The following is a 25,504-nucleotide window of genomic DNA, read 5'->3' on the forward strand; positions in this document are numbered from 1 at the left end:
ATTATACTTTATGCAAATTTCGAAAAGCCAGGTTATTTGGGAACCAAATAGAAATGATGTGAAATAGATCAAATGTTTATATATTTGTCAGTATCCTTGATTCATTCAATTGCCACTTGTTGATGCCATATCTGCCAGGGTTTACTGACTGAAAAGTTTTATAAACATAGGAACGTCTATGAATTAGACAGCATGAAAATTTTAATAAATGCACTGTGTACAGCAACATATACACAATCAATGCAATTTATCTAGTGTGGTAACAGAATAAGTGGATGGAAGCTGAATGGATGGTATAAAGCCCTCTTCTTATAAAGAAACTGTCAGTATTTTATCATATTATTATATTTAATGGTGTCAAGCAATTAAAAAAAATCCAGTTAATCACAATAATAGGCTGTGTTTAATCACAAGTATAAAATGGTCATATTTGCTTGTATTTTTTAAAAGATGAAACAAATACATGGTCTTGGAACAAAAAATGCATGACAAACTGGTGAGAGGAATCACGAGTATTTTTAATATAATATCTTGGTTTTGATAGTTGAAATCATTCAGTTACATAGTTCCAAATGTGTCAGTTACTAATGTAATTAGCAACTATGCTTCTTGGAAACGTAACCCCTCTCTGCTTTTATTTTTTAATTTTGTGTCACCGCTTCACTACTTCTGTTTTTGAATGAACAGAGAACCCGTAGGTTGCATTATTTATGTGAATTATGCAAGTGTTTTTAGTGCAAAAGTTCATCTTTTATGTGAAATATCTTATTTTCAGCTATTACAATACATACTTATTTCAAGCTGTTTTACAACATGTGTTTTAAGAAACATAAATTAAATAAAACAAAACGATTGCTTTGTAGCCTTATACTTGTAAAAAAAGTCTCATTAAGGTAGTGAACAATACTAAAAGAACAACCATGTTACCAACAATACATATCTATATTCCTTTTTTGGTAAAGACAAGGTTTAGCGATCAAAATTAGAAAACAAGTGACATTTTGTAATTTCCAAAGTTACTACTTATCCGAATTTGCAGAGATTGAAGAGATGTATTTTTTATCCGATTTCTTCAGTGAAAACTCTCACATCACTGACTAAAAGCTTGAAGCTCCACAGTCAGTGTAAACAGAACCCCGACATGTGCTCTTGTTTATGACCTCATAAGGATGTCGGATTATCATGTCGTTATCATATGTTATTTTCAAATAATTGGGAGATTAGGGCTGCTTCATGACTCAGACACTCGAGTCAGTGACACTTGTCATTTTTATTTTCTTTACAAAGCACTAAAATTAATTTAGTTTCTACCTATATATATTTGTTTAAAAAGTAGACTGCTCAAGGTTTATGTGTGTTTTTTTATGTGTCTACGACAAAACTTGTGGAGTATTTTAGACGGTTTGCTGAGATTCCTGTCTCATCCCGCAGGCGGACTCCAGAGGGTTAATTTGCATTAAAAAATAGCATGTTAACGGTTCCAGATTAATCGCAAACATTATCGTCTTAATCTCGACAGCACAAATTATTATCAAGGATGGTTTAATTATAGTTTTTTGATTGACTCAGTAGACTCTTGTTGGTCATCGTTGGGTCCTTGAGCAAAGCCCTTGGAAAGACTTTAGGTTCACTCTGATAATGTGATACAGTGATGGCTATACAAGATGGATAAATAGATTCAGCAATTGTTAGGTGCTCAGGATACATATAAATAAGCACAAATTGTAGGACTGGGGTGTTGTGCTGCATTAATTGAATTGATCCCTCTTCCACCTCTTTGAATAGGATCGAGTCAGTATCTAAAGTAATGACGTTTTAGATATAAAAAAACCTAAAATGATGAAATCCAACAGCGAATTAATTGTCTCCCAAAACCACCAAGTAATTGACACCAGTCAAATTGACAATCAACCACAAAGGACTGAATTTAAGGTTTATTTCACAGATGTACTTCAAAATCCAGTATTTGCACTGTATATTTCTTTGGAAAAAATGTAACCATTCTTCTTGTACAAAAATAATTCCAAAAATAATTCCAAAAAGTAAGCATGCATAGTGGAACAATGCAGTAATTGAAAATATGGCGAAACTTTTAATGAGACATAACTGCCAAGTTGATTTCGTCACATACTTTGGTACATCAAAATAATTTCAGTACTGTAATTTTTGTGTGTTTTCCACACTTGAATATCTATTAATCAACATCGCAACAATCAAATTCATTCAAGTAATTCTAAATATATTTTGCACTTGTATTTCATACCCATATCTAATTATTCTTATAAATTCTGAATTAGTAGGATTTATAACAATGTTAAAATATATCATTATAATTATAAAGACCACTTATATACCTGATACAGGGTTTGATGACACAATAACAATATAGTGTTTTTACAGTATTCTTGGGGTGATGTCAGTGCCCCACAGGGAAATAATAAGAAATTAAACTCACTTTACTTCTGTAAAAATAAGGCACTAGCTACAATACATTCAGACATGGTACTGAAATACTCAACATACAGTGTCCACACACAGTTTCAACAGATAAAACAGAAAAATTAAAGCAAGTAACATTGGCCCTGTCACATCCGATTTTTAAAGGCTCTGGAGCACCATTGACATTACAGTAAGTGCTGATCTACGGGTAGCACACTGGATAAGCAGGTAACAGTGGCCTCACTCCTCTAGGTTTGTGGATACGATTCCTTTCTTCAGTGCTCTGTATGTGGTGTTTGCAAGTTATCCGCATGTTTGCACGGGTCTCCTCTCGCAGTTCAAAAGACAGGGGGTTAGGAGAATTGGTGCCTTCGTGTTTCCAATAAGGCGTGAGTGTGTATGCAGAGGTAGAAAGTTCAGGTCCAGAAAGTACAAATCCAGACCAAGGTTTTGTTTCAACCAACCAGTTGAGTATAAAGTCACATTCACTCAAGTACTTAACTGGTTGGCTGAAACAAAACCTTGGTCTGGATTTGTACTTTCTGAACTTCAACTTTTCACCTTTGTATGTCGCATGATGGATTAATATCCTGTCCAGGATGTCCTCTGTTTCATACCCTACACTTTAAGGGATTTGCTCTCAGCTCACCTCAACCATGAACTGGATAAGAAGTGAAGGAAGACAGGCAGATGTGATTAAGGTGCAACATCACCTGTAGGTTCTGGATGAATCACAAACACAAGGGTCTATATAGGTCACTTACAGGCAGTCCCCAGGTTACAAATGAGTTCTGTTCCCCAAGTCTCTCTTTAAGTTGAATTTGTAGGTAAGTCGGAAAAATAATAATACAGAACATAATACTAATTATAGAGTAATAATGAAAGGAACTACATACATTACTGTACTGAACATCAAGCCGACGAACAGTTAAAGCCATGCAATGTTTTCACAAACATCACAAAGTTGTGCGTGTGTTCGTTATTAAGAGCCATTGTATTTAACCTGATTTTTTTTTTATATGATAGGCTTTATGGCAGTCCGTTCGTAAGTATGAGTCGTGCGTGAGTCAGATGTTTTTAACCCAGGGACTGCCTGCAGAGTGCTGCCTTTAGATTAAAATTAAATAAAATGATCCATTTCATTAAGTATTTCCCTTGGCCCTGCTCATCTCTGAGTGTTTTTTTCCGCATTTCTTTATTTTCACATTTTATGTTGCATTGTCATCATCCCCCCCCACCCAACAGAAATAGAAACAATCTCCCCATATCATAAAGGTGCAAGAGTTTTAAAAGAGGCTAAAAAATAACGTGCGTGTTAACATTTCAGTGCTTCTATGACTTTCCCCCCCCCCAAAAATCCCACTTTTCCTTAGTTCATCTTCCATAAAGTGACAAGAGGTATAGAAGGTACCTGAGTTACACAGAAACACAAAAACAAAGAGACAGTGTCGAAGATTTCAGCTATGATTAGCTGACGAAGTGGTGTGATGGATGCTGGGGTCTAACACGGTTCTTGCAATGGAGAATGGCATCGTGGATTGATGGGAACAAGAGGTCAGGAGTCATCGCTCCCTCAAAGAATTGCAGATGCTTGAGCTCAGCCATTATGGTACCTGCGGAGCGGAGACAACAATGCATCACGTATTGATAACTTCCAAACAACTTCATTATCTCATCATTGAACGAACACAAACATTACCATCTGTTTACACAAAGCATAAGTTACTATGGTAACAACGACTACATTTTTAAAAGACAAAACATACTTACTGCTGCATCCTGCCAGGAAAATCTTTACGCCAACCTCCCCATACTCTTTAATCACCTACAGAGACAAACCAAGAGTTGTGACACTGTTCACACCGAAAGAACACAAGAGATAAAGGTATCTGGCTACGAGTTTCCTACTCACAGATTTTATGGTTTTGGCTCCAACAGAGTCAATGAAGTTGACTGGGGTGAAGTCAAGGATGATGGAATGGATGGTACCGGGAGAATCTAACAGGTTCTGGGAGTCATCGGGGTCTGACTCCGATATGGGCTCCATCCCCAGTACTTTGTCCTGAGAATTTGATGGTGAGTCTATCTCACTCACCACTGTCTGAGTGACACCCTGTTCCATATCCTGTGTAGAAACAGATGTACAGTAAACCAGAGGTGGAAAGTTAAGGTTCAGAAAGTACAAATCCAGACCAAGATTTTATTTCAACCAACCAGTTGAGCAGAAAAAGTCATATTCACACTCAACTGGTTGGTTGCAACAAAATTCTGGTCTGGATTTGTACTTCATGTACCTGAACTTTCCACCTCTGCACTAAACCATGCTGTCACATCGCATATGTATATCTAAAATAAGAGTGAAGCCCCTCCCTGCTTTTAGTGTACACCCAGTGAAAACCTGGCCAAGCCCACATAGGCTTTATCAAGCTTTCATTACACATCTTAAATTCCACTTAAGCCATAAAGGAAGTTGTCAATCAAGTTTAAATGTAGTTGATATTTGCTTTTTGATTCAGACATAATGCTTGAGTTCCAGCCCAGTAGCCTCACCAGTTTAACTAATGCCTCTCGTTTCACGGGGGCTGCCTGGGCCTTTCCTTCCTTGACCCACATCGCTTTGTCTTTCTTCGCTTTTTTTAGGCGCGATGCCTGCGCAGCCAGCAGCAGTGCTGGGTTTATTCCGGTCTGAGGGAGCGCAGATGGGACATCAGCATAAACCACAGTACATCATATGACTCAATTTAAATGTGTATTTTCTTCCCCTCTGACTTTTTCCACCGACAAAAGGTCACATGTACGCCAGCATTGTATTGCAAACAGTGGGATATCACAAAAGCATTTTATCCCCAAACTGATATATCCTTTATGTCACCAGCAGGTGTCGCCAGAAAACTAGAATAATAAGTATTTATTTACCTTCTCTTTAAGGGCATTTACATAGAGGTCACTGTTTGCAAAGTAGATGGACATGTTGAAACGAAATATTTTAATCCCATTGTATTCACTGGCCTAGAATGGAAAAAAATGACAAGCAGAACCAAGGAGTACATCAGTTTTGAAACATCTTACTAGGTAATCAAATGAATAATAAGAATTTGCTCCTGTATGAAAACAAATAGAAAAAAATACATATAAGATACATAAAAGACTGAAAGGTCTGACCTCTTCATACTCTTCAACATCACAGTACAATCCTGTGTCTGGAATCTCCCCTAGAATCATTTTCTTTGGACTGTAAAATAAAATGCAATAAGAATCACTGAGAAGGAAATTTTTAAAAGAATTAATCCATCCATCCATTTTCCAAACCGCTTATCAAATTATATAATAATTTAAAATAACCATAACAATTTCCACAAATTAATGATTATATCTAGTAAACCAGTTTCTTCAGAACTAAATCAAATCATCAATTAATTCAGGGAATTTCCAAGAATTAAACATTGAAATTTTGAGATGCATGGCTGTGGGTTATGTTCACTTAAGGGCTTGGCTTTTTTGTTGGTTGACAGCAGCATTTAACTGCTAATCTGGAATGTAGAATTAAGATAAACAAATAATTATACAACACTGTTATGAATCACTGAAAAGACCTTCATACATATGCACAGGTCATAGAATTAGATTAGATTTAATGTCACACAGATTTCTATGTACCGTGTATATGATATTATGATATGAGATAATTATCATTTTCAAACGCCACAACGCTGTAGCTATGTTGTGTGGAGGGCAATGAAAGTTCCAGTGCCACACACCCATGTACCTCTGTGTTCTGTAGATGACAGTGAGGATTGCAAACCCCAATGCTACCAGCAGCCCATAATCGAGCCCCAACAGTACGGAGGCGATGAAAGCCACCACCCAAATGGCCTGAAACAGAGATGCAGAGTGTTCAGGTTGGCTGCAACCGCACATTTTGGTCCTCTCCATGTACACATGCAAAATGCAAATACCAGCATGACGTATCAGTGGTCACAACGATCCCGGACAAACTATGAAACTGCCTCATATTCTCTGAGCCATACATGTCATACGCCTGCACATATCAACCCAATTCATGCTAACTATGAATGTACTCAGAACAGGATCAGAAGGATGCGATCTGCAGAACACATAAATCACAGGTGTCAAATTCAAGGCCTATTCAGCGTCACCTGGAGTTTGGAGTCTCATACTCGATTCACACACACCAACGGACAGTTTGGTAACTGATTAACCTCAGCATGCTTTTGGACTGTGAGGGGAAACCGGAGTACCTGGAGAAAACCCCACAATGACATGGAAAGAACATGCAACTCCACACACCCGAGACTCGAATTTCATATCTTGGCCTCTTTTTATGATTTTCTTCACTCATTAATGTTTATAGGGTCTGTTCTCCCATGCGCATAAGTCATTTCTGTGCCGACTCCCTTTTGAGCCAATATAGGATGCGATTTGTCCCACATTTTCTTATACATTGTTTCAAACATACATCAGGGGCCCCCAACAAAAGTACCTAACATTCTATGCGTAATGGTGCAGTGTGGGTTTTCAAAGGCAGTGACTAAAATTTGATTTGGAATAATACATTGCAGCCTATGCTGTATAGTATAAGCTTGTTTGGACTATGCAGTTTATCGCATTGTTATTGTATTAGCAACGCATTCTACCAGGTGTAGTAGGCCACGACCATGCTTTCATGTTTCTGTGGATTTCAATTAGGTTCACAGTGTAAATTAAGAGTCCTTGTTCCACATTTTGCTTGCTGTCAAAGGGGGCATTGCCCCCTTTTGTTGCTTGATGAATTCTCTCACTACCATGCCTTCTTTTTTAAGTTATGTGTGGCGGGCATGACCATGCTGTAGAGGGGAGAATATGCCAAACTCACAAGCGCGTGGTTTTGAAGCACTTTTTTTGATGTATCTGATGGGAGAATCGACCCCTAAAACACCACCCAAACATGGAATCTTCTAGTGACGACCAAATGAAGCTTCATGAACCATCTTCTGTATCTTTTGATCCCACTATATAGCGCTCTTAGTTTGCTTTGAGCCATGCATTGAGCACTTTTTTGAATAGAGAGCACCATCTAGTGGTGTCAGAAAATACAGCAAATGGTTCATGAAGCTTTGTAAGGGCATCACTATAATCTTCCAAAATTGTCAAAGCACATAATTCATTAAAAGGAGTTATGAGTTATAGACTTGCTCCTGAAGAAATTAGTAATCCGCAAACAAATTACATCTTAAATTGCCATTGCTTTTAAATATCTGAAATGTTCTGGAAATTTCCATATCTGATTCTGGCTTGACAACACCACTCCCTTCCATCAGCCCAACTAGCCAAGGTTTAGAACCCACTTGAACCACAATCCGTGTATTACTGTACCATAGGTTTCCCAGAGAGGGCTACAGCAGGAACACTTACCAGCTCGATCCTGCTGGTCCTCCACATGGTGGGAATGTCCCTCAGCTGCCTAAACATGCCCATGAGGTTCACCATGACAATGGCAGCCAGCGCAGTCTGCGGAAGTGAAGGTGAAGGTAAGGTAGGAGATACAGATAGCAAGTTACTTCCCTCAGTAAATGTGCATATTGTACAATGTGTCAATAAATGGAAAACAGATACATGTAAAATTCCTCAGCATCCATTGCCAGGCAGCACTTTGCCAATCACACCAATTTGCTTGCCCAGTAAGATATTTATGCCTTACAGTAGGGGTTCACAACCCCCGGTCCAGTATTCCACCGGGCCGGGGAACGCTGGGGGTTTTGTAGAGGGGTTGGTTAATTTCCGAAAATATTTTCAAATGTTTTACGACCCCCTCGCGTTTGTGCGTTCTGTTCATATCTGAAAAAAATAGAAACGATTAAACTTATGAAATTGCTGACCGACCTGCCTGCACACTCGCCCCCCTCACCCCCCGCAGCAGCCTTATCGGTACGGAACGTTTTTATGCGGCGTAAACCAGCCTTCGGACATCTAAAGGTTGGGAACCCCTACCCTCCAGCTTATTATTTTACAGATGGAAGTTTACTGAAAAGTTTTCTCAAGCGTATGTTACCCACGTGTTCCTTTCTTTAACCACTATGCTGCATGTCACCCTGAAAGGATTCTGGGTAAAAACGGCAGTTATGTATACTGGGGGCAAACTGGTTACCTAATCTCTAAAAACTGTCTGCTGAACAATTAAGCACAGACATAAACATTGAGGACATGAATGTGATTTTAATAATGGTTTAGGTAATACACCCCTCCTTCTCACGCCTTTTCCTGGTCAAAATCCTGGCCTGGGGCCTATGGTGTAGGCAATGAGGAATGAGTAAAATTCAGGTGCTGGAACTTTCCTCTTCTTCCATGACACCTTTACTAGGGACTCACCTGAGGCAACGGCTGGAAGACAAAGCCAATGGCTACTACCACAATCAGCACCACAATGGATGCCAACAGGCCAGCAATCTGGGAGGAGACACACTATTACCCCACATGCACACACATGCGGAAACACAACAGCCAGGCAATCATTAAGTTAAGCAAACATTTGCTTCCCATAGAGCACTGCAGCCGGAAGTACGGCACAGTGCAGTGATTAACTTCACCTTATCTATATGTCTTTACAGCAGCCTTAAGTCTACACTAATGAGCCATCACATTTATTCTGAGATAAAACTGAGAAGTCAAAATCATTAAAGAGATTTACACATTCATTAATGTGTGAAAACTATGGAAAACAATAACTCTGTGAATTGCTAAAAAATGATATATTTCATAGGCACACCTACAGATTGATTTACAGGTAGAATAAATTTTACAGTAGGTGTGGTCTGGGAAGAGTAAACGAAACCATACATCTGCAGTACGATAAGTAACACTAGTTAGTGTGCATTACTGAAAGTGTTTTGCGATCAAAGCAGTTAGATATATGTGGGACAGATCTGTGGACTCTGGCACATTTTCAGGTTAATATTTTTAATTAGTAATTAATCCACAACTAGAGCAGTCAGGTGAATTCTTATCCAAATAATAATTTCAATTAAGAGCAAGAAAGGGCACTTTTATGGATTATATTTCACTTGTCATTTCTATTTCATGTTATATTCCAACTAACAATATCTAGATATGAGAGATTTTAGGTATGTTATAGTTTAAAGTTTCCACAATTTTTCTGTGTAATGCAGGTTTCAAGTTCCATGTTTGTAACACAAAATATTGCTAAACATATTGAGTGTATTGGAGGGCTCTGTTGCTAGATAAGAATACATTTAATCTCTGGAATGACAAATATTTATAACATTTATAAAATGCTCTCTTTAAGACAATACACAAAAGGTCAGATGACAGCCTTAGAGGAATATTGTTGGCTCAGATGCGATGGACCTACTTGTCACTAGATGCAGGGTGTATGTGACAGGGGAGGGTGTTACCTGCGTTTTCCCTCCTGTACCCTCCTGGACCAAGGTCCGGGACATGGAGGAGGTGACAGTAAAACAATGGAAGAAGGAACTGATGAAGTTGCACGTGCCCAGAGCAATCAGCTCCTGCAAGAGTAGACACCATTTTCAGAAGCAGGTCTCTGCGATTTCTGATTCCGAATTCGGCCAGGGAGATGAGACCGGCTCACATTACCTGGTTCCCATCCACAGTGTAACCATGTTTGAGGGCAAGGATCTTAGCAAGGGAAATGGACACTGAAAAGGCCACAACTGCGATGGCGATGGAATCCGTGATCATTCCGGGAAACACGGAGAAATCGGGGAGAGCAGGTGGAAGAAGACTAAGCAGAAACAAAATGCGGCAAACAAATTCACCAGCCTAAAAAAACTCTTATTTTTAGAAGAACATAATACTTTCATAAGAAAAAGCAGATTTTTTTTTTACCCCGAAGGCACCTTTCCAACAACATCCACCTCGAATTTCTCTGAAAGCTGAATCCCATATGATGCCCCAGTGGAGACAATAACCTTTGCCAGAGCAGAAAAAGAAAAACAATAATTATTTGCAGTGTTACATGAAACACCTCAAACAAACGAAGAACTTGACTACGTGCCCAACTACGAGATTTACCACGATGAATTCCCCAGGAATGGGCACCGGCAGCTTCTGCTTGAAACGTTCATTGAGGTTTTTCACTACGAAGAGAAAGCTGATACACACCATCCCGAGAATAATGGTGGCAACGTTTGTGGTGGGGACCCCCTTCAGAACGGCTATGAGGCTCTGTGCAGTGAGAGGGAGTAAAGGGCTTCAGCTCAATCACAGTTAGGCTCATAATTATATAATGCAGTGCTTTCCAATCCGGTCCTTGGGGACCCACAGAAGGTCCATGTTTCTGCTCCCTCCCAGGTCCCTGCCAGACAGTCCACATGTTTGAGGGAGCAAAACTGTGGACTGTCTGTGGGTCTCCAAGGACCAGATTGGGAAACACTGATATGATGGGTACAATGGCAGTCAATGTTACTGTCACAGTTATGGTTACTGTCGCAGTCACTAACATCCACTCATTATCCAACATTCACAGGCACAGTGAGGTAGGACAAGCGCACATATAAGACAGGAGGGTTTTGACACATCCCCAGTTAGAGGTAGGTAATTTGGGTCCAGAGAGTTAAAGCCCAGACCAAGATTTTGTTTCAACCAACCAGTTGAGTATAAAGAGTCACAATCACAGAGTACTGAACTGGTTGGTTTAAATAAAATCTTGGTCTGGACTTTTAGTCTCTAGATTTGAACTACCCACCCTGCTCATGGGTCACAGTTACATTCACAGTCTAGGTCCCAGTTACATCAGACAAATGTAAAACTGACAGCTGCAGCAGTCACATGTCGTAGTCCATTAGTGACACTCACATAAAGCACAGACAGTGGGCCGCTGTAGCGTGGGGTCCGAATGCCCAGCAGGTATTTCAGCTGCGACACAAAGACGTGGACCGCGGCAGCCGTGGTGAAGCCACGCACAAGGGGCTCTGCCAGGTAAATGGCGACAAAGCCGAACTGCAGGAGGCCCAGGATCAGCTACCAAGGGCAAAGAGAGAAGCAGCTAAATTTACTAAATTTGGTTTCCCACCAAAAAAAACCCAAACAGTACTATCACAGGGCTCTTCAAATCTGCCCCCTGATTCCAAATCCAGGCCTTGTTTTCAGTTCTCCCAGGCAGTTAGTTTAATAATCACTGATTCTGATTGGCCAGAGGCTTCACAGCTGGTTCACAGGTAAAGGAAGGCTGGAAAACCAGCAGTGCTCGGCCCTTGAAGATCATGATTTGAATAGCCCTGATCTATCAGATCTGCACACAGACAGCACCGGCAATTAAAAGGTTCTCCGACATGCTGCTTTAATGTCAACAAAATACTGCAAAATGAAAGGCAAAATCCCGGCATCAGGAGCAGCCTCAGAATCAGACACAGCTATTGAAAGCCACTAATATAGCCCACTACTTACACACTGCTCTGACTATGTTTCGTTTCCAAAAGATGCATGTTGAAATGGACGTATGTCAGAACAGGATAATCACACATATGACCAGCTGAAATTTATTTTTATACACATTTATTTGCTTATTTGTTTGATTTCAGTTGTATGTGCCAGTTGTTGCACATTGCATAGTCTGAAAGTCGGCTATAGTCTGTATTTCATTTTACCCATTTACACAATTGATTGCTTTGATTGAATGCCACATGTGAGCCCTTGTTGGGTCTTAAAGTCCAGCCCCTTCTCCTATCACACACTGCAAGGGGATTGGCTGCCGAAAGGTCTCCCAGCTCACCTGGACGACGCCCACCATGCAGGTGAGGGCCACCGCGATCTGCACTCTCCTGGCATCCCGGGCGTTCACATCGAGCACCGCGGAGCCGTTGGTGTCATTCAGCTGCATGAGGAACAAGCTGTCGGGGGCCTCCCGCACCACCACACCCCCGACCATGAGGCTGACCACAGCGAAGGTTCCTGTGCGGTTGTGTGGAGGATGACACACACACACACACAGACACACACACACATACACAAGCTGATGACGCTGTATTTATTTAAAGATATTTTATATGGTGAAGTGTTGAGGATCTCCCACCATGACTTAGAGATTTCCCTGAGCAGAATGGGGTCATACAAAAGCTGTACAAGACCGGTTCTCGTAAACACTTCTGCATATCTGCCACATGTCCTCCCTCAGATGTTGCATCTCTCAGAGCTAAATGATGACCGAATCCATTCACCCACGCAGATTAAGTGCTGGGTGTATCCTCCTTTCATTTATAACCCTATCCCATATGTGTGTGTGTGTGTGTGTGTGGGGGGGGGGGGGGTCACGATCAAAAGATCTTTATGGTCCTGCTGAAGAACTTTCGGTGCTTCGAGGGAAGGCTGACTGGAATGTGTTTTCCAGTGTTCGTGTTTCCAGTTCGACTCAGTTCTTAAAGAAGCCGATCCCCGAGTCACACAGCCAGTCCCGAAGTGGATGGCTGGCTTGGGTTCCACGATCTCAGAACGAAGCTCAATTGCATGCTCAAACAAAACTGAAACATGACAAGCCAGCAAGGTGTAATGTCTTTAGATTTTGACACCTAAAAGCTTCACCCAGAAGAGAGGTCTTGTCTACATGCTTCTCAAATGCTTAAATATTCCTGGAAAGTTAGGCCACAGTTACAGTTTATTTTAACTGTAAATACTACACTTGCCCTCAATTTCACCCATGGGCCAAATCAAGTTTGAGAGAAACACGAGCATCTACCTCAACGATATCCTTCAATGACAGATAGCCATCTATCGGTGAAAAATCCCATTAAAAAGACCATTTTGGCAGAAATAGCAAAAGTTCCTAGAATGAAAATGTAAAACTTAGAACAAGAAAACAGAAGATGTATCTGCTTGGTTAAGGTGAGAAACCTCACAAAAGATCTATCACAGCCTAAGACTTGCATGCCAAAGCCCTGAACAATCAAAACTTCAAAAACAAGCACCAGGAGATCTCAGAATAATTCTGATAACTAATATCCACTAGTCTCCCTCTACTGAATGTGGGACCATTGGCTCAGAATGAACAGCATGATAGCTGTTCCTCCAGAAACCGTGACCTAGTGCCATGTTTTCATGCACAGCAGGGTAACTGCTTGTTTAGCTTAGCTTTGTTTCTTTTCTTCCCTACCCATCAGTGTCAGATTTACAGACTCACGCAGAGCCAAGCAGCCTACAGCCCAAGTTCCATAAAGCCCACGGGGTTTTGTGTTCATAACACCTGCTGTGGCCAATGTCCCCTCTGACCATCTTCTCTTATCAGCTATGAGTGCCTTCTATGCGATTTTATCTTTTTTTTTTCCGCCCGCATGCAACGTTTTGAAGTTGAATGGTTGGACAGATTAATACATGATGGATGACAGAGAAAGAGAAACAGGGAAAGGAAGCATCTTAATCTGTGTTTATAGTTTGCATATTAAAAACAAAGAAACAAACAAAGAAATTACAATAGAGTAGTAACAAAAAAGGTTGGGTCATCCCACAGCGGTTACCAAAGTGAGGACTGTGAGGTGTGACCTTGAATGGGTCACAGTCAACTGATGTTCCTGTATGTCACTTTAAAGGTGGTCGCACATTTCAAACAACGTCCAGACAAAACAAAATTGAACACAAGAACAATCTGTCACATATTTTAGACAAACCCTTCAGTTGTTCTATGCCATGCCACAACCCTAAAGGGCACAGAATGTTTTTGATGCAGCAGACCTACATAGAGAATGCAAATAAACGTATCGCGGTGATAGTCAGTTTAACAAAGGAGATGACAGCTCTTTTAAAATGGAAGTTACTCTTTTTATTAATAGCCTCAATTGGTCTAATACTAGCAGTGGCACAGACATGAAAGCCAGCAATTTACACAATACTCATGGTTACACGCTAACGAAACACACGCATTCCACAGCAAACATTACACGGTTATGACATTTAGTATTTACAGCATAAATACAGTAATACACATTAATTTACACTATTTACAAATACACGCAACGTGGGCAAAGCATAGCGGTAACTGCATAATTAGTCCGGCTGACCAACCACATGATGGCGCACATGCCAGGCAATCGTGGACAGTGGGTGGGATCAGAACAAACGAAAAAGTGTGCCTGGGGGCCCAGCACAGGTGACATGCCAAAATGGTGATCACTGCTCATATGATGTCATATAGCTAAAGCAATGTTATTTCCATCAATTTTGTTTGAAGTATGCAGCCACCTTAAGCTAGCACACATCTCTAGTCCTTAATGGCTGATCTTTGGTCGACCTCACTCATTCATTTGTATAAGTACTTGATGCATTCAGGTAATTTGCATGTATGTTTTCATGGCTATAAGTAGTGATGGACAAAATGATGCTTTATGAACAGTTTGCTGTATTTTTTTAACCTACTAGATGGTGGTCTTGGCTTGCTTTGGGGCATGCTTTGTGCCTATTTTTGTACAGAGAGCGCCATCTAGTGGGGTCAAAAATTACAGTAAATGGTTCATGAAGCGTCATTTTGTCAATCACTTCCTCTCAGGGAGTTGTGAATCTGTTGTACATCCTCATATCATTCATTCAATTTAAAAGTACATGACAAGCAGAGGAGGCAGATCCTGCAGCAAACTCACCTATGGAATTGTGTCTGGAGGTCCCGAAAAATGTGTACAGCAAGACTGGATAGAAGGAAGTGTACAGGCCGTACACGGGAGGCACAGCAGCTAGCATAGCGTAAGCTAGACCTGTGGGACAGAAATCTGTCATCCAACGCTGACAAAATAGCGCAGTGTCCACCCATATCGTTTGCCAGCACAACAGGAGTGCAAAAGGGGCGTGAAACGCAGAACGTGTTTCCACGATATCCCTGCACCATCTGTAACACAATTCATCCACTGATGGCCTGCTTCTCATTTTATTACATTTTCAAAATTTCAAACAAGGATTTGGCAGCACGGCTTTGAAGCAGCTCCTCCAGGCTAGTAAGCAAAATTAAACTGGATCTAACTGGAAGCATGAAATGCTATCACGTTCATTCCTTCCAGACGGTCTGGATGCCCCAACCCACTTGTTCTCTAATCGCCAACAGCCACTAGCTGTAATGCTAAGATTAATGTATTGGTAATACTTTACTCGACGGGGCACAAATAATATAGTATTATGCCATTACTTGTGTATTAAATAACCACAAACTAAGTCTTAGTGACATACTGATCTTAGTGACATACTGATGTTAATTAGTTAATTAATCTCATGTTAATTAATCGTGACGCATGTTTTATCTCAAGCAGTTACTATATTTGTTACTATATCTGTTAATTCTGTGAACCTTTGTGAACTGCTGAAGGAACTACTGAAAGAACAAGTCATGAACAACACAAGTTAAACACTGATCTCATATTTGCTCATCGTTACTGAATCATGATGCATCTTTCATCCTAAGCAGTTACTACTGAAGGAACAAGTCATGAATAACACAAAATACTGATCTCATGTTTGTTCATCATTAATGAACTGTGATGCATCTTTTATCTCAAGTAGCCACTATATTTGTAAAATTAAACTGGATCTAACTGGAAGCAGGGCAAGGTTTGTATTTTAGTAGAAAAATGTGGGTAAAGTGTTACCAATGTATCTTCAATTACATCAATCAGTGCCTCAGGATTCTCCAAGACACACACCATCTAGAGCAGGGGTGGAAAACCTGACCCATGGAGGGACAGTGTGGTTGTTGATTTTTGAGATGACCTCTCAATCAGCCAATAATAAAGCAGTGGTTCTCAACTCCAGTCCTGGGGACCCACTGTTATTGGCCGATTAAGAGGGCATCCGAAAAAAAACACGCCCAAAACGGCCCTCCATGGATCAGGTTGCCTACCCCTGTCCTAGAGAATCTTACTTTTGTCCTAAGTACCCTTATTTAGGGTGACCAGATAATCCACATCAGGGAGGACACTTTGAGCTACTTCAGGTTGTACAAATTACTTTAAAACTGAAAGGCTTCTGTGCTTGGCTAAATAGTTCAATTCTTCTTGTGCTTTGACTGGTTAGGTCAAAGCACAAGGTCTCAAAGCACATAGGAAGGACTCACCAAGCTGTTTTACCTTAACATTAGTGACAAATGCATGGTTACAGGAGTCTGATCAATCAGCACACAGCAAGAACTCAGTGCTTAAGTGAAACCCAGGTCCTCACATGGATTATCTGGTCCTCATACTTTATTGGCTACATATTTTTCCCCATATGCAAAGATCCCTCTCCAGAGCTCCTCCAGCAGGATACCAGATACAATCATTCAGGGTTTTAACCACCACTGCCTTCTCCTGCAGCTTTAACTTCATCTGTACTGACCTTGTGGCAGCTGCATGATTCCTGTACTCATTCCGGAGACCAAATCCCCGAACAGGTACTCTTTCACAGGGTAGGAAGGTAGCCATGTTAGGATGGGCAGGAAGCTGAACACAATGGATTTGGCCCTGGCTGAAGAACAGCTATGGAAACAGGAAACAGGGTTATGACACGGTTTGAGTATCATCATCCATGCAAAACAGCAGAATGTTGATTACTGCTCTTAAGCTTATTGTACTTAGTGAGACTTCATGAAGTGCACTGCTATTCAATGTGCCAGGATGATACAGACAACTTTGAAATACAATGTAAAACAAAGATTAAGCAGATTAAACAGGATCCTAGTGTCGGTTTCTTTGTGCTATTGTAGTAATTTATGAGTGCTATTCATGGAACCCAATTACCTGCACACACTGCTGAATTTATCATACCCAAATGAAAGACACCTGTGACATGTGGCGGCAATGGATACGTGCAATAAATGACAAACAAATGCACTCTCAAATGAGGGAATGAGAACATCCACAGACGCAAAATACACAAACACTGATAAATAAACAATATATTTAACACCATCCTATACAAAATATGGCAGCTAAAAATTTGCCCACCACAAGCCGTTTTTAATTCACGATGCACGTCACTTTGACTGCTACTTTGATTGTTACCCATGTTACAGCCCTCTGGGTAGATTATGAGCAGGGTAGAAGCTTGTCTAAGAACAAATTATACCATTCTTTTGTCTGGAAAATAAATGTTCTTGAATTATTGAATACCACAGTGCATTACATGATAATAGATTTCCTTTAAACATCAAAGGGTTTTGCAACACCACCACGAGCATGAAAAACAGAGCAAGAAAGGAGGGATTATGGAGAGGGATTGTACAAAGAGCATTACTGGGCATAACAACACAAGCGGTTTTAGGGAAAAGTGAAAATATGACTAATCAGATCCAAAGCGCCGAGAACATGTGCCTGCTGGTGTCCTGAACAGTGCGCAAACTTTAGCAGGAACAATTACACTGACTGTTCCAGATCAAGCCAAAGTTGATGTAAATATCGCAATGGCTGTGCAGGGCAACACATGGGACAAGTGACATATGCTGCAGATTCTCTTTTAATAAACTTCAGCAGACGCAGAATAAAATGCCTGCTCTGGATGCAGTAAGTTTTCGAAATGCCTTGTCACTCTTGTTCCGGTCGCCCCTTCTCTTCAGTACGTAGATGTCCCAGCGAGTCTCAGCCTGCTTCATGTATTCTGAATGGTGTGACTGGTGTTCTACCTCTCTGTTAAATAACAGGATGTGTGATAGTGGTCAGCCCGTCTAAAGAAGGACTTACCGCTATCACACATCCTGACATTGAATCAAGCTGTTTTGGACTTAAGCTCCACACTCAATAGCTTTCCTTATGTTCACTTCTTAAAAGGCCTCTTGGACTCCTTTGCAGATAAAGAATACACAACTCAACCATCTCCTTATCTGGAAGTATATTTCTTTCACGATTGGGTGCCAGAACCTGGAAGCTGTAGCCCTACTGATCAACCCCACCTCTACGTCCCAGATGACCGGCAAACCCCAGCCGACTTTCTGAAAGAAGGTAGAGGACCCTTCTTTGTTGAAGTTCCACACTTGGAGACTCTTGGGAGGTTAAAACAGTTGTGGCAGTCAAGCTCATGCTGTTAAGTTACAAAAATATGAGTCTGTTTCAGATTCTGGTGTTTTTGGTTGAATGGCTATATCTGTTGGGTATTTTCTTCCTTAATCTGGTAGTCATGACAATGGTTCCATTTCGGTCCTGTCCTGGTATGGTTCTAACTTTGACCATCCTGTTTAGATTTTGTATCTGGTTTCTCTTTCAGTTCTGTCACCAATTCAGATTTTGATTTTAGCAGAACTGTGCATTGCCTTCAGCTGACCCCTATTACTTTAGCTCTTCCTATTCTGATACTCTTTTATTTCTCTTGTTATTCTTGTCCCCCACAACTCTCTCTTTCAGGAAAAAACAAGAAAGGATGGTCTGGTATAGAATCCAAGCTAGTTGCAAAATGTGACCCCCCAGGGCCACCTAGGAGCCCAGCTAGATTTAGGTTTAAAACTTATAGGCCTGATTCTACCAAGTGCCTAGCTAAGTGGGTTTCACTCACTGAAATAGATAAACAATTCCTTCCTGAGGGTACTTTTGATCTAGATAGGCCGAATGACCTGTAAACTATCTTAGAATCGAATGGCCGCAAATAGCCTAATGACACATGGAGAATTTTCCTTGATTGGATGGTAGAAGCCAATGAAAGAGCTCCAGAATCTAAAAACAAGAAGCAGTTAGAAGTTACTAACCTGCTTCAAGAGAAATTATAGCAAACTAGCTCAGCCACTCCTAATGCTCTAGACAACTCACTTCTTCAGTTGACACCTTCCTACTATATCTAAAGTAAATCCCAACTGAGGATGACTTAACCCAAGGGTGGCATACCTGATCCATGGAGAGCCGGCACGGGTTTTTTGGATGGCCTCTCAATCAGCCAATAACAGTGGGTTCCCAGGACTGGAGCTGAGAACCTCTGCTTTATTACTGGCTGATTGAGAGGTCATTATTCTGCCCTTGAGTTGTGACACTGTGTATGTTTTTGTGTCAGTGTTATTATTGTTTATTATTGTTCATTTAGTTTTTATAGTGGCCCTCCGTGGATCAGGTTTGCTACCCCTGACTACCAAGAAGCCCAACCCCACTGCACCACTTGATCCCTGACTACATATAGAACATACTCTCCATCTTCTCCTAGGGACCTTTAGCTATTTCACAAACCATGCTACGCTACAAAAATGCACAAGGTTCCTGGGAAGTTTGGTTAGACAAATAGCTGCACGTTACCACTGTACTGCTAGAGATGTATTACAGGCTGCTGTGCCATGTGCAGACTTCAAACTCCTAGTTGCCAGTGCTCACTTGGGAGGTGTAAATAATACCTGGAAAGATACCAACCGCCTCACTGACTCAGCCTTAGACCACGTTGCTCATTGGGTTAAGAGGAAAAGGCCAGCACTGACTGGCTCAACATTCTTGAGTCAGTGAAAGTGTAGAAGACAAGACACTTTCAGAGAACATTCGGGCTTCCCAGCAGATGATGAAACCATGAAGACTGATTCATATTTCATGGGAAAAGCAGGCGCGCCACGGCATGTGCACCATAGTCGCAGACCATGGGTAATCCTTAATGTTCATACCGGTAGCGCTAATGTGCCAGGCAACTATGCACTTTGACATGAGGCTTGGGGTGGTGCTGTAGAGCAAAGCTGCTCTTAAAAGTCACGTTTATGAAGTGTGGGATGGATGCTATAAGAGTAAATAATAATTTTACTAAAACTAATAATAATCGATAGTTTATTGATCCCCATGGGGAAATTCTGTTTTCGCCTTCCCAAGCTTGCTCTCTGTAGATGAGAGCAAGCTGGCCACGAAGGGTAGCCACCCATACTGGTGTCCAGTGGCCTGTACTACGAAGCGGGGTTACTGGCTTATCGGGGTAACTTGTCGGATTTAAGGTAGTATGGGGAAAATGTAAGTGAACAAATATGAAGTCCATTTAAACTGTGGTACCTAAAATCCGACAAGTTACCCCGATAAGCCAGTAACCCCGCTTCATAGTACAGGCCACAGGGAGCTGGGGGTTAGGGGCCTTGTTCAAGGACCGGTGACTTTCTGATCACAGGCACAGAGGTTTAGCTCACTGAGCCACACGCTGTCCCCGGTAACCATGCGCTATGTACTTACCATACACAAGGGTTATAACGATAAACAAAAACACTTCCATAAACTGAAATAAAACAAGATATGAAAACAAAATATAAACGACAAGTAAACAACAACTATAAATATTGGTTCCGAAACCAACTGAGATAAAATAAAAACAAACGTCAGATACTTCCCGTTATTATTTTTAAGTACTATTTAGCTAAGGTAGTGATCTATTCATCTTTGGGCTTCTCCTGTAATGAACCTGAACCATACAAATAGCCAACGGCACCACATTACGACATTTTGTAGTAGCCAGCAAACTCGTACAAACTTCCATCTATCACTAGAAGTAAAATTACCAAAACCTAAAGTAAAATATATAACAACTAAATAGATGTACATCGTTAAAATAAAAACTAATAAAACCACACCTAAAACTAAACTAGATTTCAAATGAAAATAAGAGATAATATAAAAACTAAATTAACAATAACAACACTGACACAAAAACATACACAGTGTCACGACTCAAGGGCAGGTGTTGGGGCAAAACCAAGGGGGTTTGTTGAACTTTAGTAATCTTTAAAATCCTGTAGTGAGAAATCATGTAAATGCTGGTCTTTCAGAACTTTCTCTGTCAACCACTCTTCAAATCCACTAGCAGCCACTTTTGTTATTATTATTATTCTGATCACAGAGGGTAGAAAAGGTCTTTACATGCAATCTTTGGTCTGACTCCTTTCTGACTTCCTGCTACTTTTCCCATGGCCAATGAATGATCGAGGTTGGCTTGCAGCACTAAGAAAAGCCTCACTGCAGTCTCTGCGTTGTAATAAATTTCGAGTGCTGCGTGACCTCCCTATGTAGCATCCAAGGCCTGCCCCATGACGAAGATTACGTCACGATCGCCATGCGCGCCGCATCACTGCCACATCCCGGTGAAGTATGAACCGATTCCCGTCACGGTACATGTAGAAGCAACTTTAGGAAAAAAAAGAAATCTAAACAAAACAAAATGATTAATCTGCAAATAGCCTCACTCTTCATGGCAATTCAGGCTCGTACCATTTCTGCATATCAAAGATCTGGGGAAAGAGGCAAACTTCAGCATACCCAGAATACTAGGCCCCATTTAGAATATAATACTTGTGCATATTCTAAAGAAGGACACTAGAAATGAAAAAGCCCCAGAAAGTCCACTGACTCCTCGCAAGCGGAATTGGATTGGATGATTTGCCTGTGGGTCAGTTCCACTGATAAGTGTAGATCACTTGGGACTTATACGTAGATAACTGAAGGCAAAGCCTTGAAAATGCGCGTTGACACTGACACTACTGTTCACACTATTTCTGATTATGTCTCTTTCCGATAACATTATTTCTATGATGGGCATAGCTGGAATTCCAGTTTGTAACAAACTGTCTGACCCCATTCACTGTCAAATGGATCCCTTGTCTTTTGAACACCAGCTCCTTCTTACACCAGGTAGCAAAGTTAATCTTTCAGGTCATTATTCGATGATTAAGGGGAACGCTATATTCCTTCGTGGCCCAGAGGACATTCTTTGTCAGGTCCCTGATTCAGCACCCCCAACTGCAGACCACTCCTTTTTCCATTCACAGTTTTCTACTCTCACTATTCTTCCTTTCCTCGATATTTCAGGAATTTCAGAAAAACGATGGGCTTCTCACTCTAGTTATATAGGCATGGAACTCTTCTCCACCCTGTAAATGTAAATGCTACATAGGCCTCGCTTATCACTGTCCCCCTGCTCCTCTTCCTCAGGCAGACCTGGAGATGGTGTTGCTCCTGTGGTGACCTTTCCGAGGAAACGAGACATTCTATCTACCTGTCCTGCCAGCCACTGTAACACCCCGATATTTCCTCTTAAGAAATCAGGTCAGGAAAATGGTGTTTTGTAGAAGATTTGTGAGCTATTAATGATGCAGTTGTTTCCATTTGTTCCCAACCCAGCCAGCAACCTAGCTGGCGTACCCCTGGAAGCCTGACAGTCCGCTGACTGATACAGCTCGCTCCTCTTTGTACCTGTGTACCCCCAGCAGTCATCATTGTCTTGCAGCTCAAAAAGCTTGGCCCACATGACCGTGTCGGTTTCTAGCGACTCCCTTTTTACCTGAACATAACCTTTTTAACGATGTTGCTGCCCTTCAACTGAGTGCCGACAGGTAAGAGAAACGGACCTGGGTGCCCTCTGATGGATCTTGGCAAAGTCAGGGTGGTCACCTGTTGGTGCAGACATCTCTAATTCCCTATCTTCCATTCATTTACCAAAGAGGATGTAAAAAAGAACGGTATGCACCAAGGTTCATCTCAGTTGCACAGAAACCACGTTCAAGCTGTACTATCTATGAATAAAACGCATGCAAAGCCACACCTATTACACTTGGCCTCCTGTCAACCGAGTCAATAGGTCCCTTTGAATGTGTCTAGATAGACTTGCCTAAGGACATAGCTTATCAACATTGCTGTCATGGCTAGCACAAAGTTATCATATGGTAAGGTTGGTCCGAAGCTTTCGTCACCAGGAAAGCTGATCCAGAAAAAACATGGCAAAAATACTGGCATGGAGCTTTCGCCCTAGATTTGGAATCGATAAAATCATTTCACAGCAAGGATGCTTGAAGAACCGTCGTGCAATGAAAAATCTAAGATCTCACAACTCCTTTTCACCTGAAATTTTCTGACGTGATGGAAAGGAAAAATGGGGAACTGAAAAACAAGCTTGCAACATTCACTGAAGAAACTGGTTTGTCCTGGATTGATGCCCTGTCTACCATGCAAATGGCAATATGCTGTTCCTAACAGGAAGACAGGCCTTAGTCTACAGAAGATAACCTGGGCTTTCACCATGCACTTGCCCTCCAGCCCCACAGAAAAACAACACAACATATATCTGATGAATAATAGCCCGTTGGCTTATTGCCAAAAACTCACTGCTTGAATAACTGTTTATTCTCAGGTAAAGCGCACCCAGACGACACCATAAGGTGACTCTGGACCACACCTTGGAACCTTTGTGACAGGGCAATGATTAAGTTATTTGACAGATGCTCTGCACTGACTCCTCCCAAGAAGGATACTTACCAGGTCCTGCTGACAACACACTTTGCTGTGAATGGCACGAGAAAAGCGGATACAGGCCACTTACTGCAACAGTGTTTCAGCACCTGCTGAATGAAGCTGTTGGATATTACTTCTAAAGGGAGAGTGAAGACTTTTTGGGAATAAATGCCAGTGAGTGTAGTTCTAGTAACATCAGTGAGCCTAGACTGCCTTCCTGCAACCCAATAAAAGTTCCCCAGAAAACCAGAAGAAAATCAGCATTGAGCTTGACAATCTGTTGGGATACTCATTTTGACAATTTACTGGCTGAAATTTTGTATTAGCATACAGAACCTTCAGCTGTCATTGCCACACCAGTATTGAGCAACTTCACGAATTGTTGGGTTTCTGAACATATCTTCAGCTAATGTGCAGCCATTCTAGCAGAGATATCACTATATTTCTATGATTTTTGTTAATTCTGTTAATCCCCATTGCAGTCAAACAGACATACACAAATTCACCTCCTGGTTTTTCCCCAGTATACCCCTAGAAATCAAAATCCAGCAGGATTATCTTTTCCCAAAACAATGCAAAGGTCTGTTACCATTTGACCATCCGATTAGATTAACTTATGTAGGTGAAATGAATGATATATTGATTGTAACTATGGTGGAAAATGTGCAAATGTGTCTCCTGAAATTGTAAATCAGGACAGTCAACCTCACCAATTAATAAACAGCACCACTGTCACAGTATGAATGGTATGTGCCCTTGGAATTACACATATTTTGTCTGTAGAAATCAGGTTTTATCATTGTCTGTCACATGGTTGGTGTGGCTTGCTTACAGTATGTCATCCCACCATGATAAAACCAGTTCCTTATCCAAGCCGAAAACAAGAAGAGAAATTTCCTCTGCCTTGATTCTAACGTATGGTTCTAATATGGCTATTCAAGAAATTTCACTTCCACCTGGAGTGTTAAAATAAACCATACAGAAAACTGACGTGTTAAGCTAAATGATTACGATTTGCAAAGTCACAATGCAAAATCATATGCCATGAAACTTCATTCCTGCTGCAAAAGGTGGCAATTGTGCTTTCATTGTACAGGAATAATACACGCACACTCCTGATGATTCAGAATCATTGCCTAATCTCACTAAACACATTTGTCAAGTCATCATGAAATTGCACAGCTCTCCGCATCAGGATTTCGATCTCATCTGCTGGACACCAAAATGCCAAGGCGGCCTCGACAGTACTCAGTCTCATGTAATCTCTGCGCAGGTTATCGTGGTCATCTATGCGTTTGTCTCGTCTGTCGTCAGTATGTGATAAGCTGCTCACTGTCTCTCCCTGGTATGCTTTCTGATCAACTTCAGGCATTCAACCATCAGGCATTAACAAACGTGACCTATGTGAAATGGAAGCAAGATGATTAAGAAATATTGTTTTTCCTTAATAAGTATGGTGCTGTCTAAACTAGTTTAGTGCCAAAGGGGGGATTGTGGAAGAAGATTAAAATGTAGAGTTTGGCTCCAGTAGGTATATAAACTGTCTGCCTATAGTTACTCCAGATGTAGCTACTGTCTTTGTTTGGTTGGTAGAGGTAGATGACCCTACTATTCTCACGTACTTTTGTATATTCTGAAAGGTCCACATGCTGGTGCACCTCTATCTCTCCATCTCAGGAGGCATGGACAGACCATCATCACACGTCCTGCTATTTCATCATGCTGTGTCTTAGATCCAAGTTGTTTTCCAGCTGCCCACCAGGTTAATGGAAAGACGACTCCTGGGCATGCTCCTAAATAAAGGCTACCTGATTCAACCAATTTCTCACCAGAAGTGACTTCCTTCTATACCTCCAAATACTGTGACCTTGCCAAGTCACCCTCACTCACAGCAAGCCGCTACTGTCAAGTCAACGGTGATGACATTTTGTTGA

The 25,504-nt window shown here is 41.2% G+C and overlaps 1 protein-coding gene across 4 annotated transcripts in view; it reads right to left on the bottom strand.

Annotated features, from left to right (window-relative positions):
- Positions 1 to 1,919: 1,919 nt before the first annotated feature.
- The window catches only part of LOC111859044 (prestin-like), a 31,684-nt gene continuing 8,099 nt past the window's right edge, over positions 1,920 to 25,504 (bottom strand). For 3 of the 4 annotated variants that reach the window (XM_023841369.2, XM_023841368.2, XM_072710138.1), the window contains exons 3-19: positions 16,756 to 16,895; positions 15,039 to 15,149; positions 12,188 to 12,366; positions 11,272 to 11,436; positions 10,489 to 10,641; positions 10,303 to 10,385; positions 10,051 to 10,198; positions 9,849 to 9,962; positions 8,806 to 8,883; positions 7,852 to 7,947; positions 6,206 to 6,312; positions 5,602 to 5,671; positions 5,356 to 5,448; positions 4,990 to 5,124; positions 4,352 to 4,564; positions 4,210 to 4,264; positions 1,920 to 4,052 (exon numbers count right to left, since the gene is read on the bottom strand). In XM_023841369.2, coding sequence (XP_023697137.2) covers positions 3,907 to 4,052; positions 4,210 to 4,264; positions 4,352 to 4,564; positions 4,990 to 5,124; positions 5,356 to 5,448; positions 5,602 to 5,671; positions 6,206 to 6,312; positions 7,852 to 7,947; positions 8,806 to 8,883; positions 9,849 to 9,962; positions 10,051 to 10,198; positions 10,303 to 10,385; positions 10,489 to 10,641; positions 11,272 to 11,436; positions 12,188 to 12,366; positions 15,039 to 15,149; positions 16,756 to 16,895 — 2,086 coding nt within the window. In that variant the 3' untranslated portion in view covers positions 1,920 to 3,906. Of the gene's footprint in view, positions 4,053 to 4,209; positions 4,265 to 4,351; positions 4,565 to 4,989; positions 5,125 to 5,355; positions 5,449 to 5,601; positions 5,672 to 6,205; positions 6,313 to 7,851; positions 7,948 to 8,805; positions 8,884 to 9,848; positions 9,963 to 10,050; positions 10,199 to 10,302; positions 10,386 to 10,488; positions 10,642 to 11,271; positions 11,437 to 12,187; positions 13,721 to 15,038; positions 15,150 to 16,755; positions 16,896 to 25,504 lie in introns of those variants that run through there. The other variant, XM_023841371.2, reaches the window with a different exon arrangement.

Source organism: Paramormyrops kingsleyae, chromosome 3 (genome assembly GCF_048594095.1).
Source record: "Paramormyrops kingsleyae isolate MSU_618 chromosome 3, PKINGS_0.4, whole genome shotgun sequence".
Taxonomy (NCBI): domain Eukaryota; kingdom Metazoa; phylum Chordata; class Actinopteri; order Osteoglossiformes; family Mormyridae; genus Paramormyrops; species Paramormyrops kingsleyae.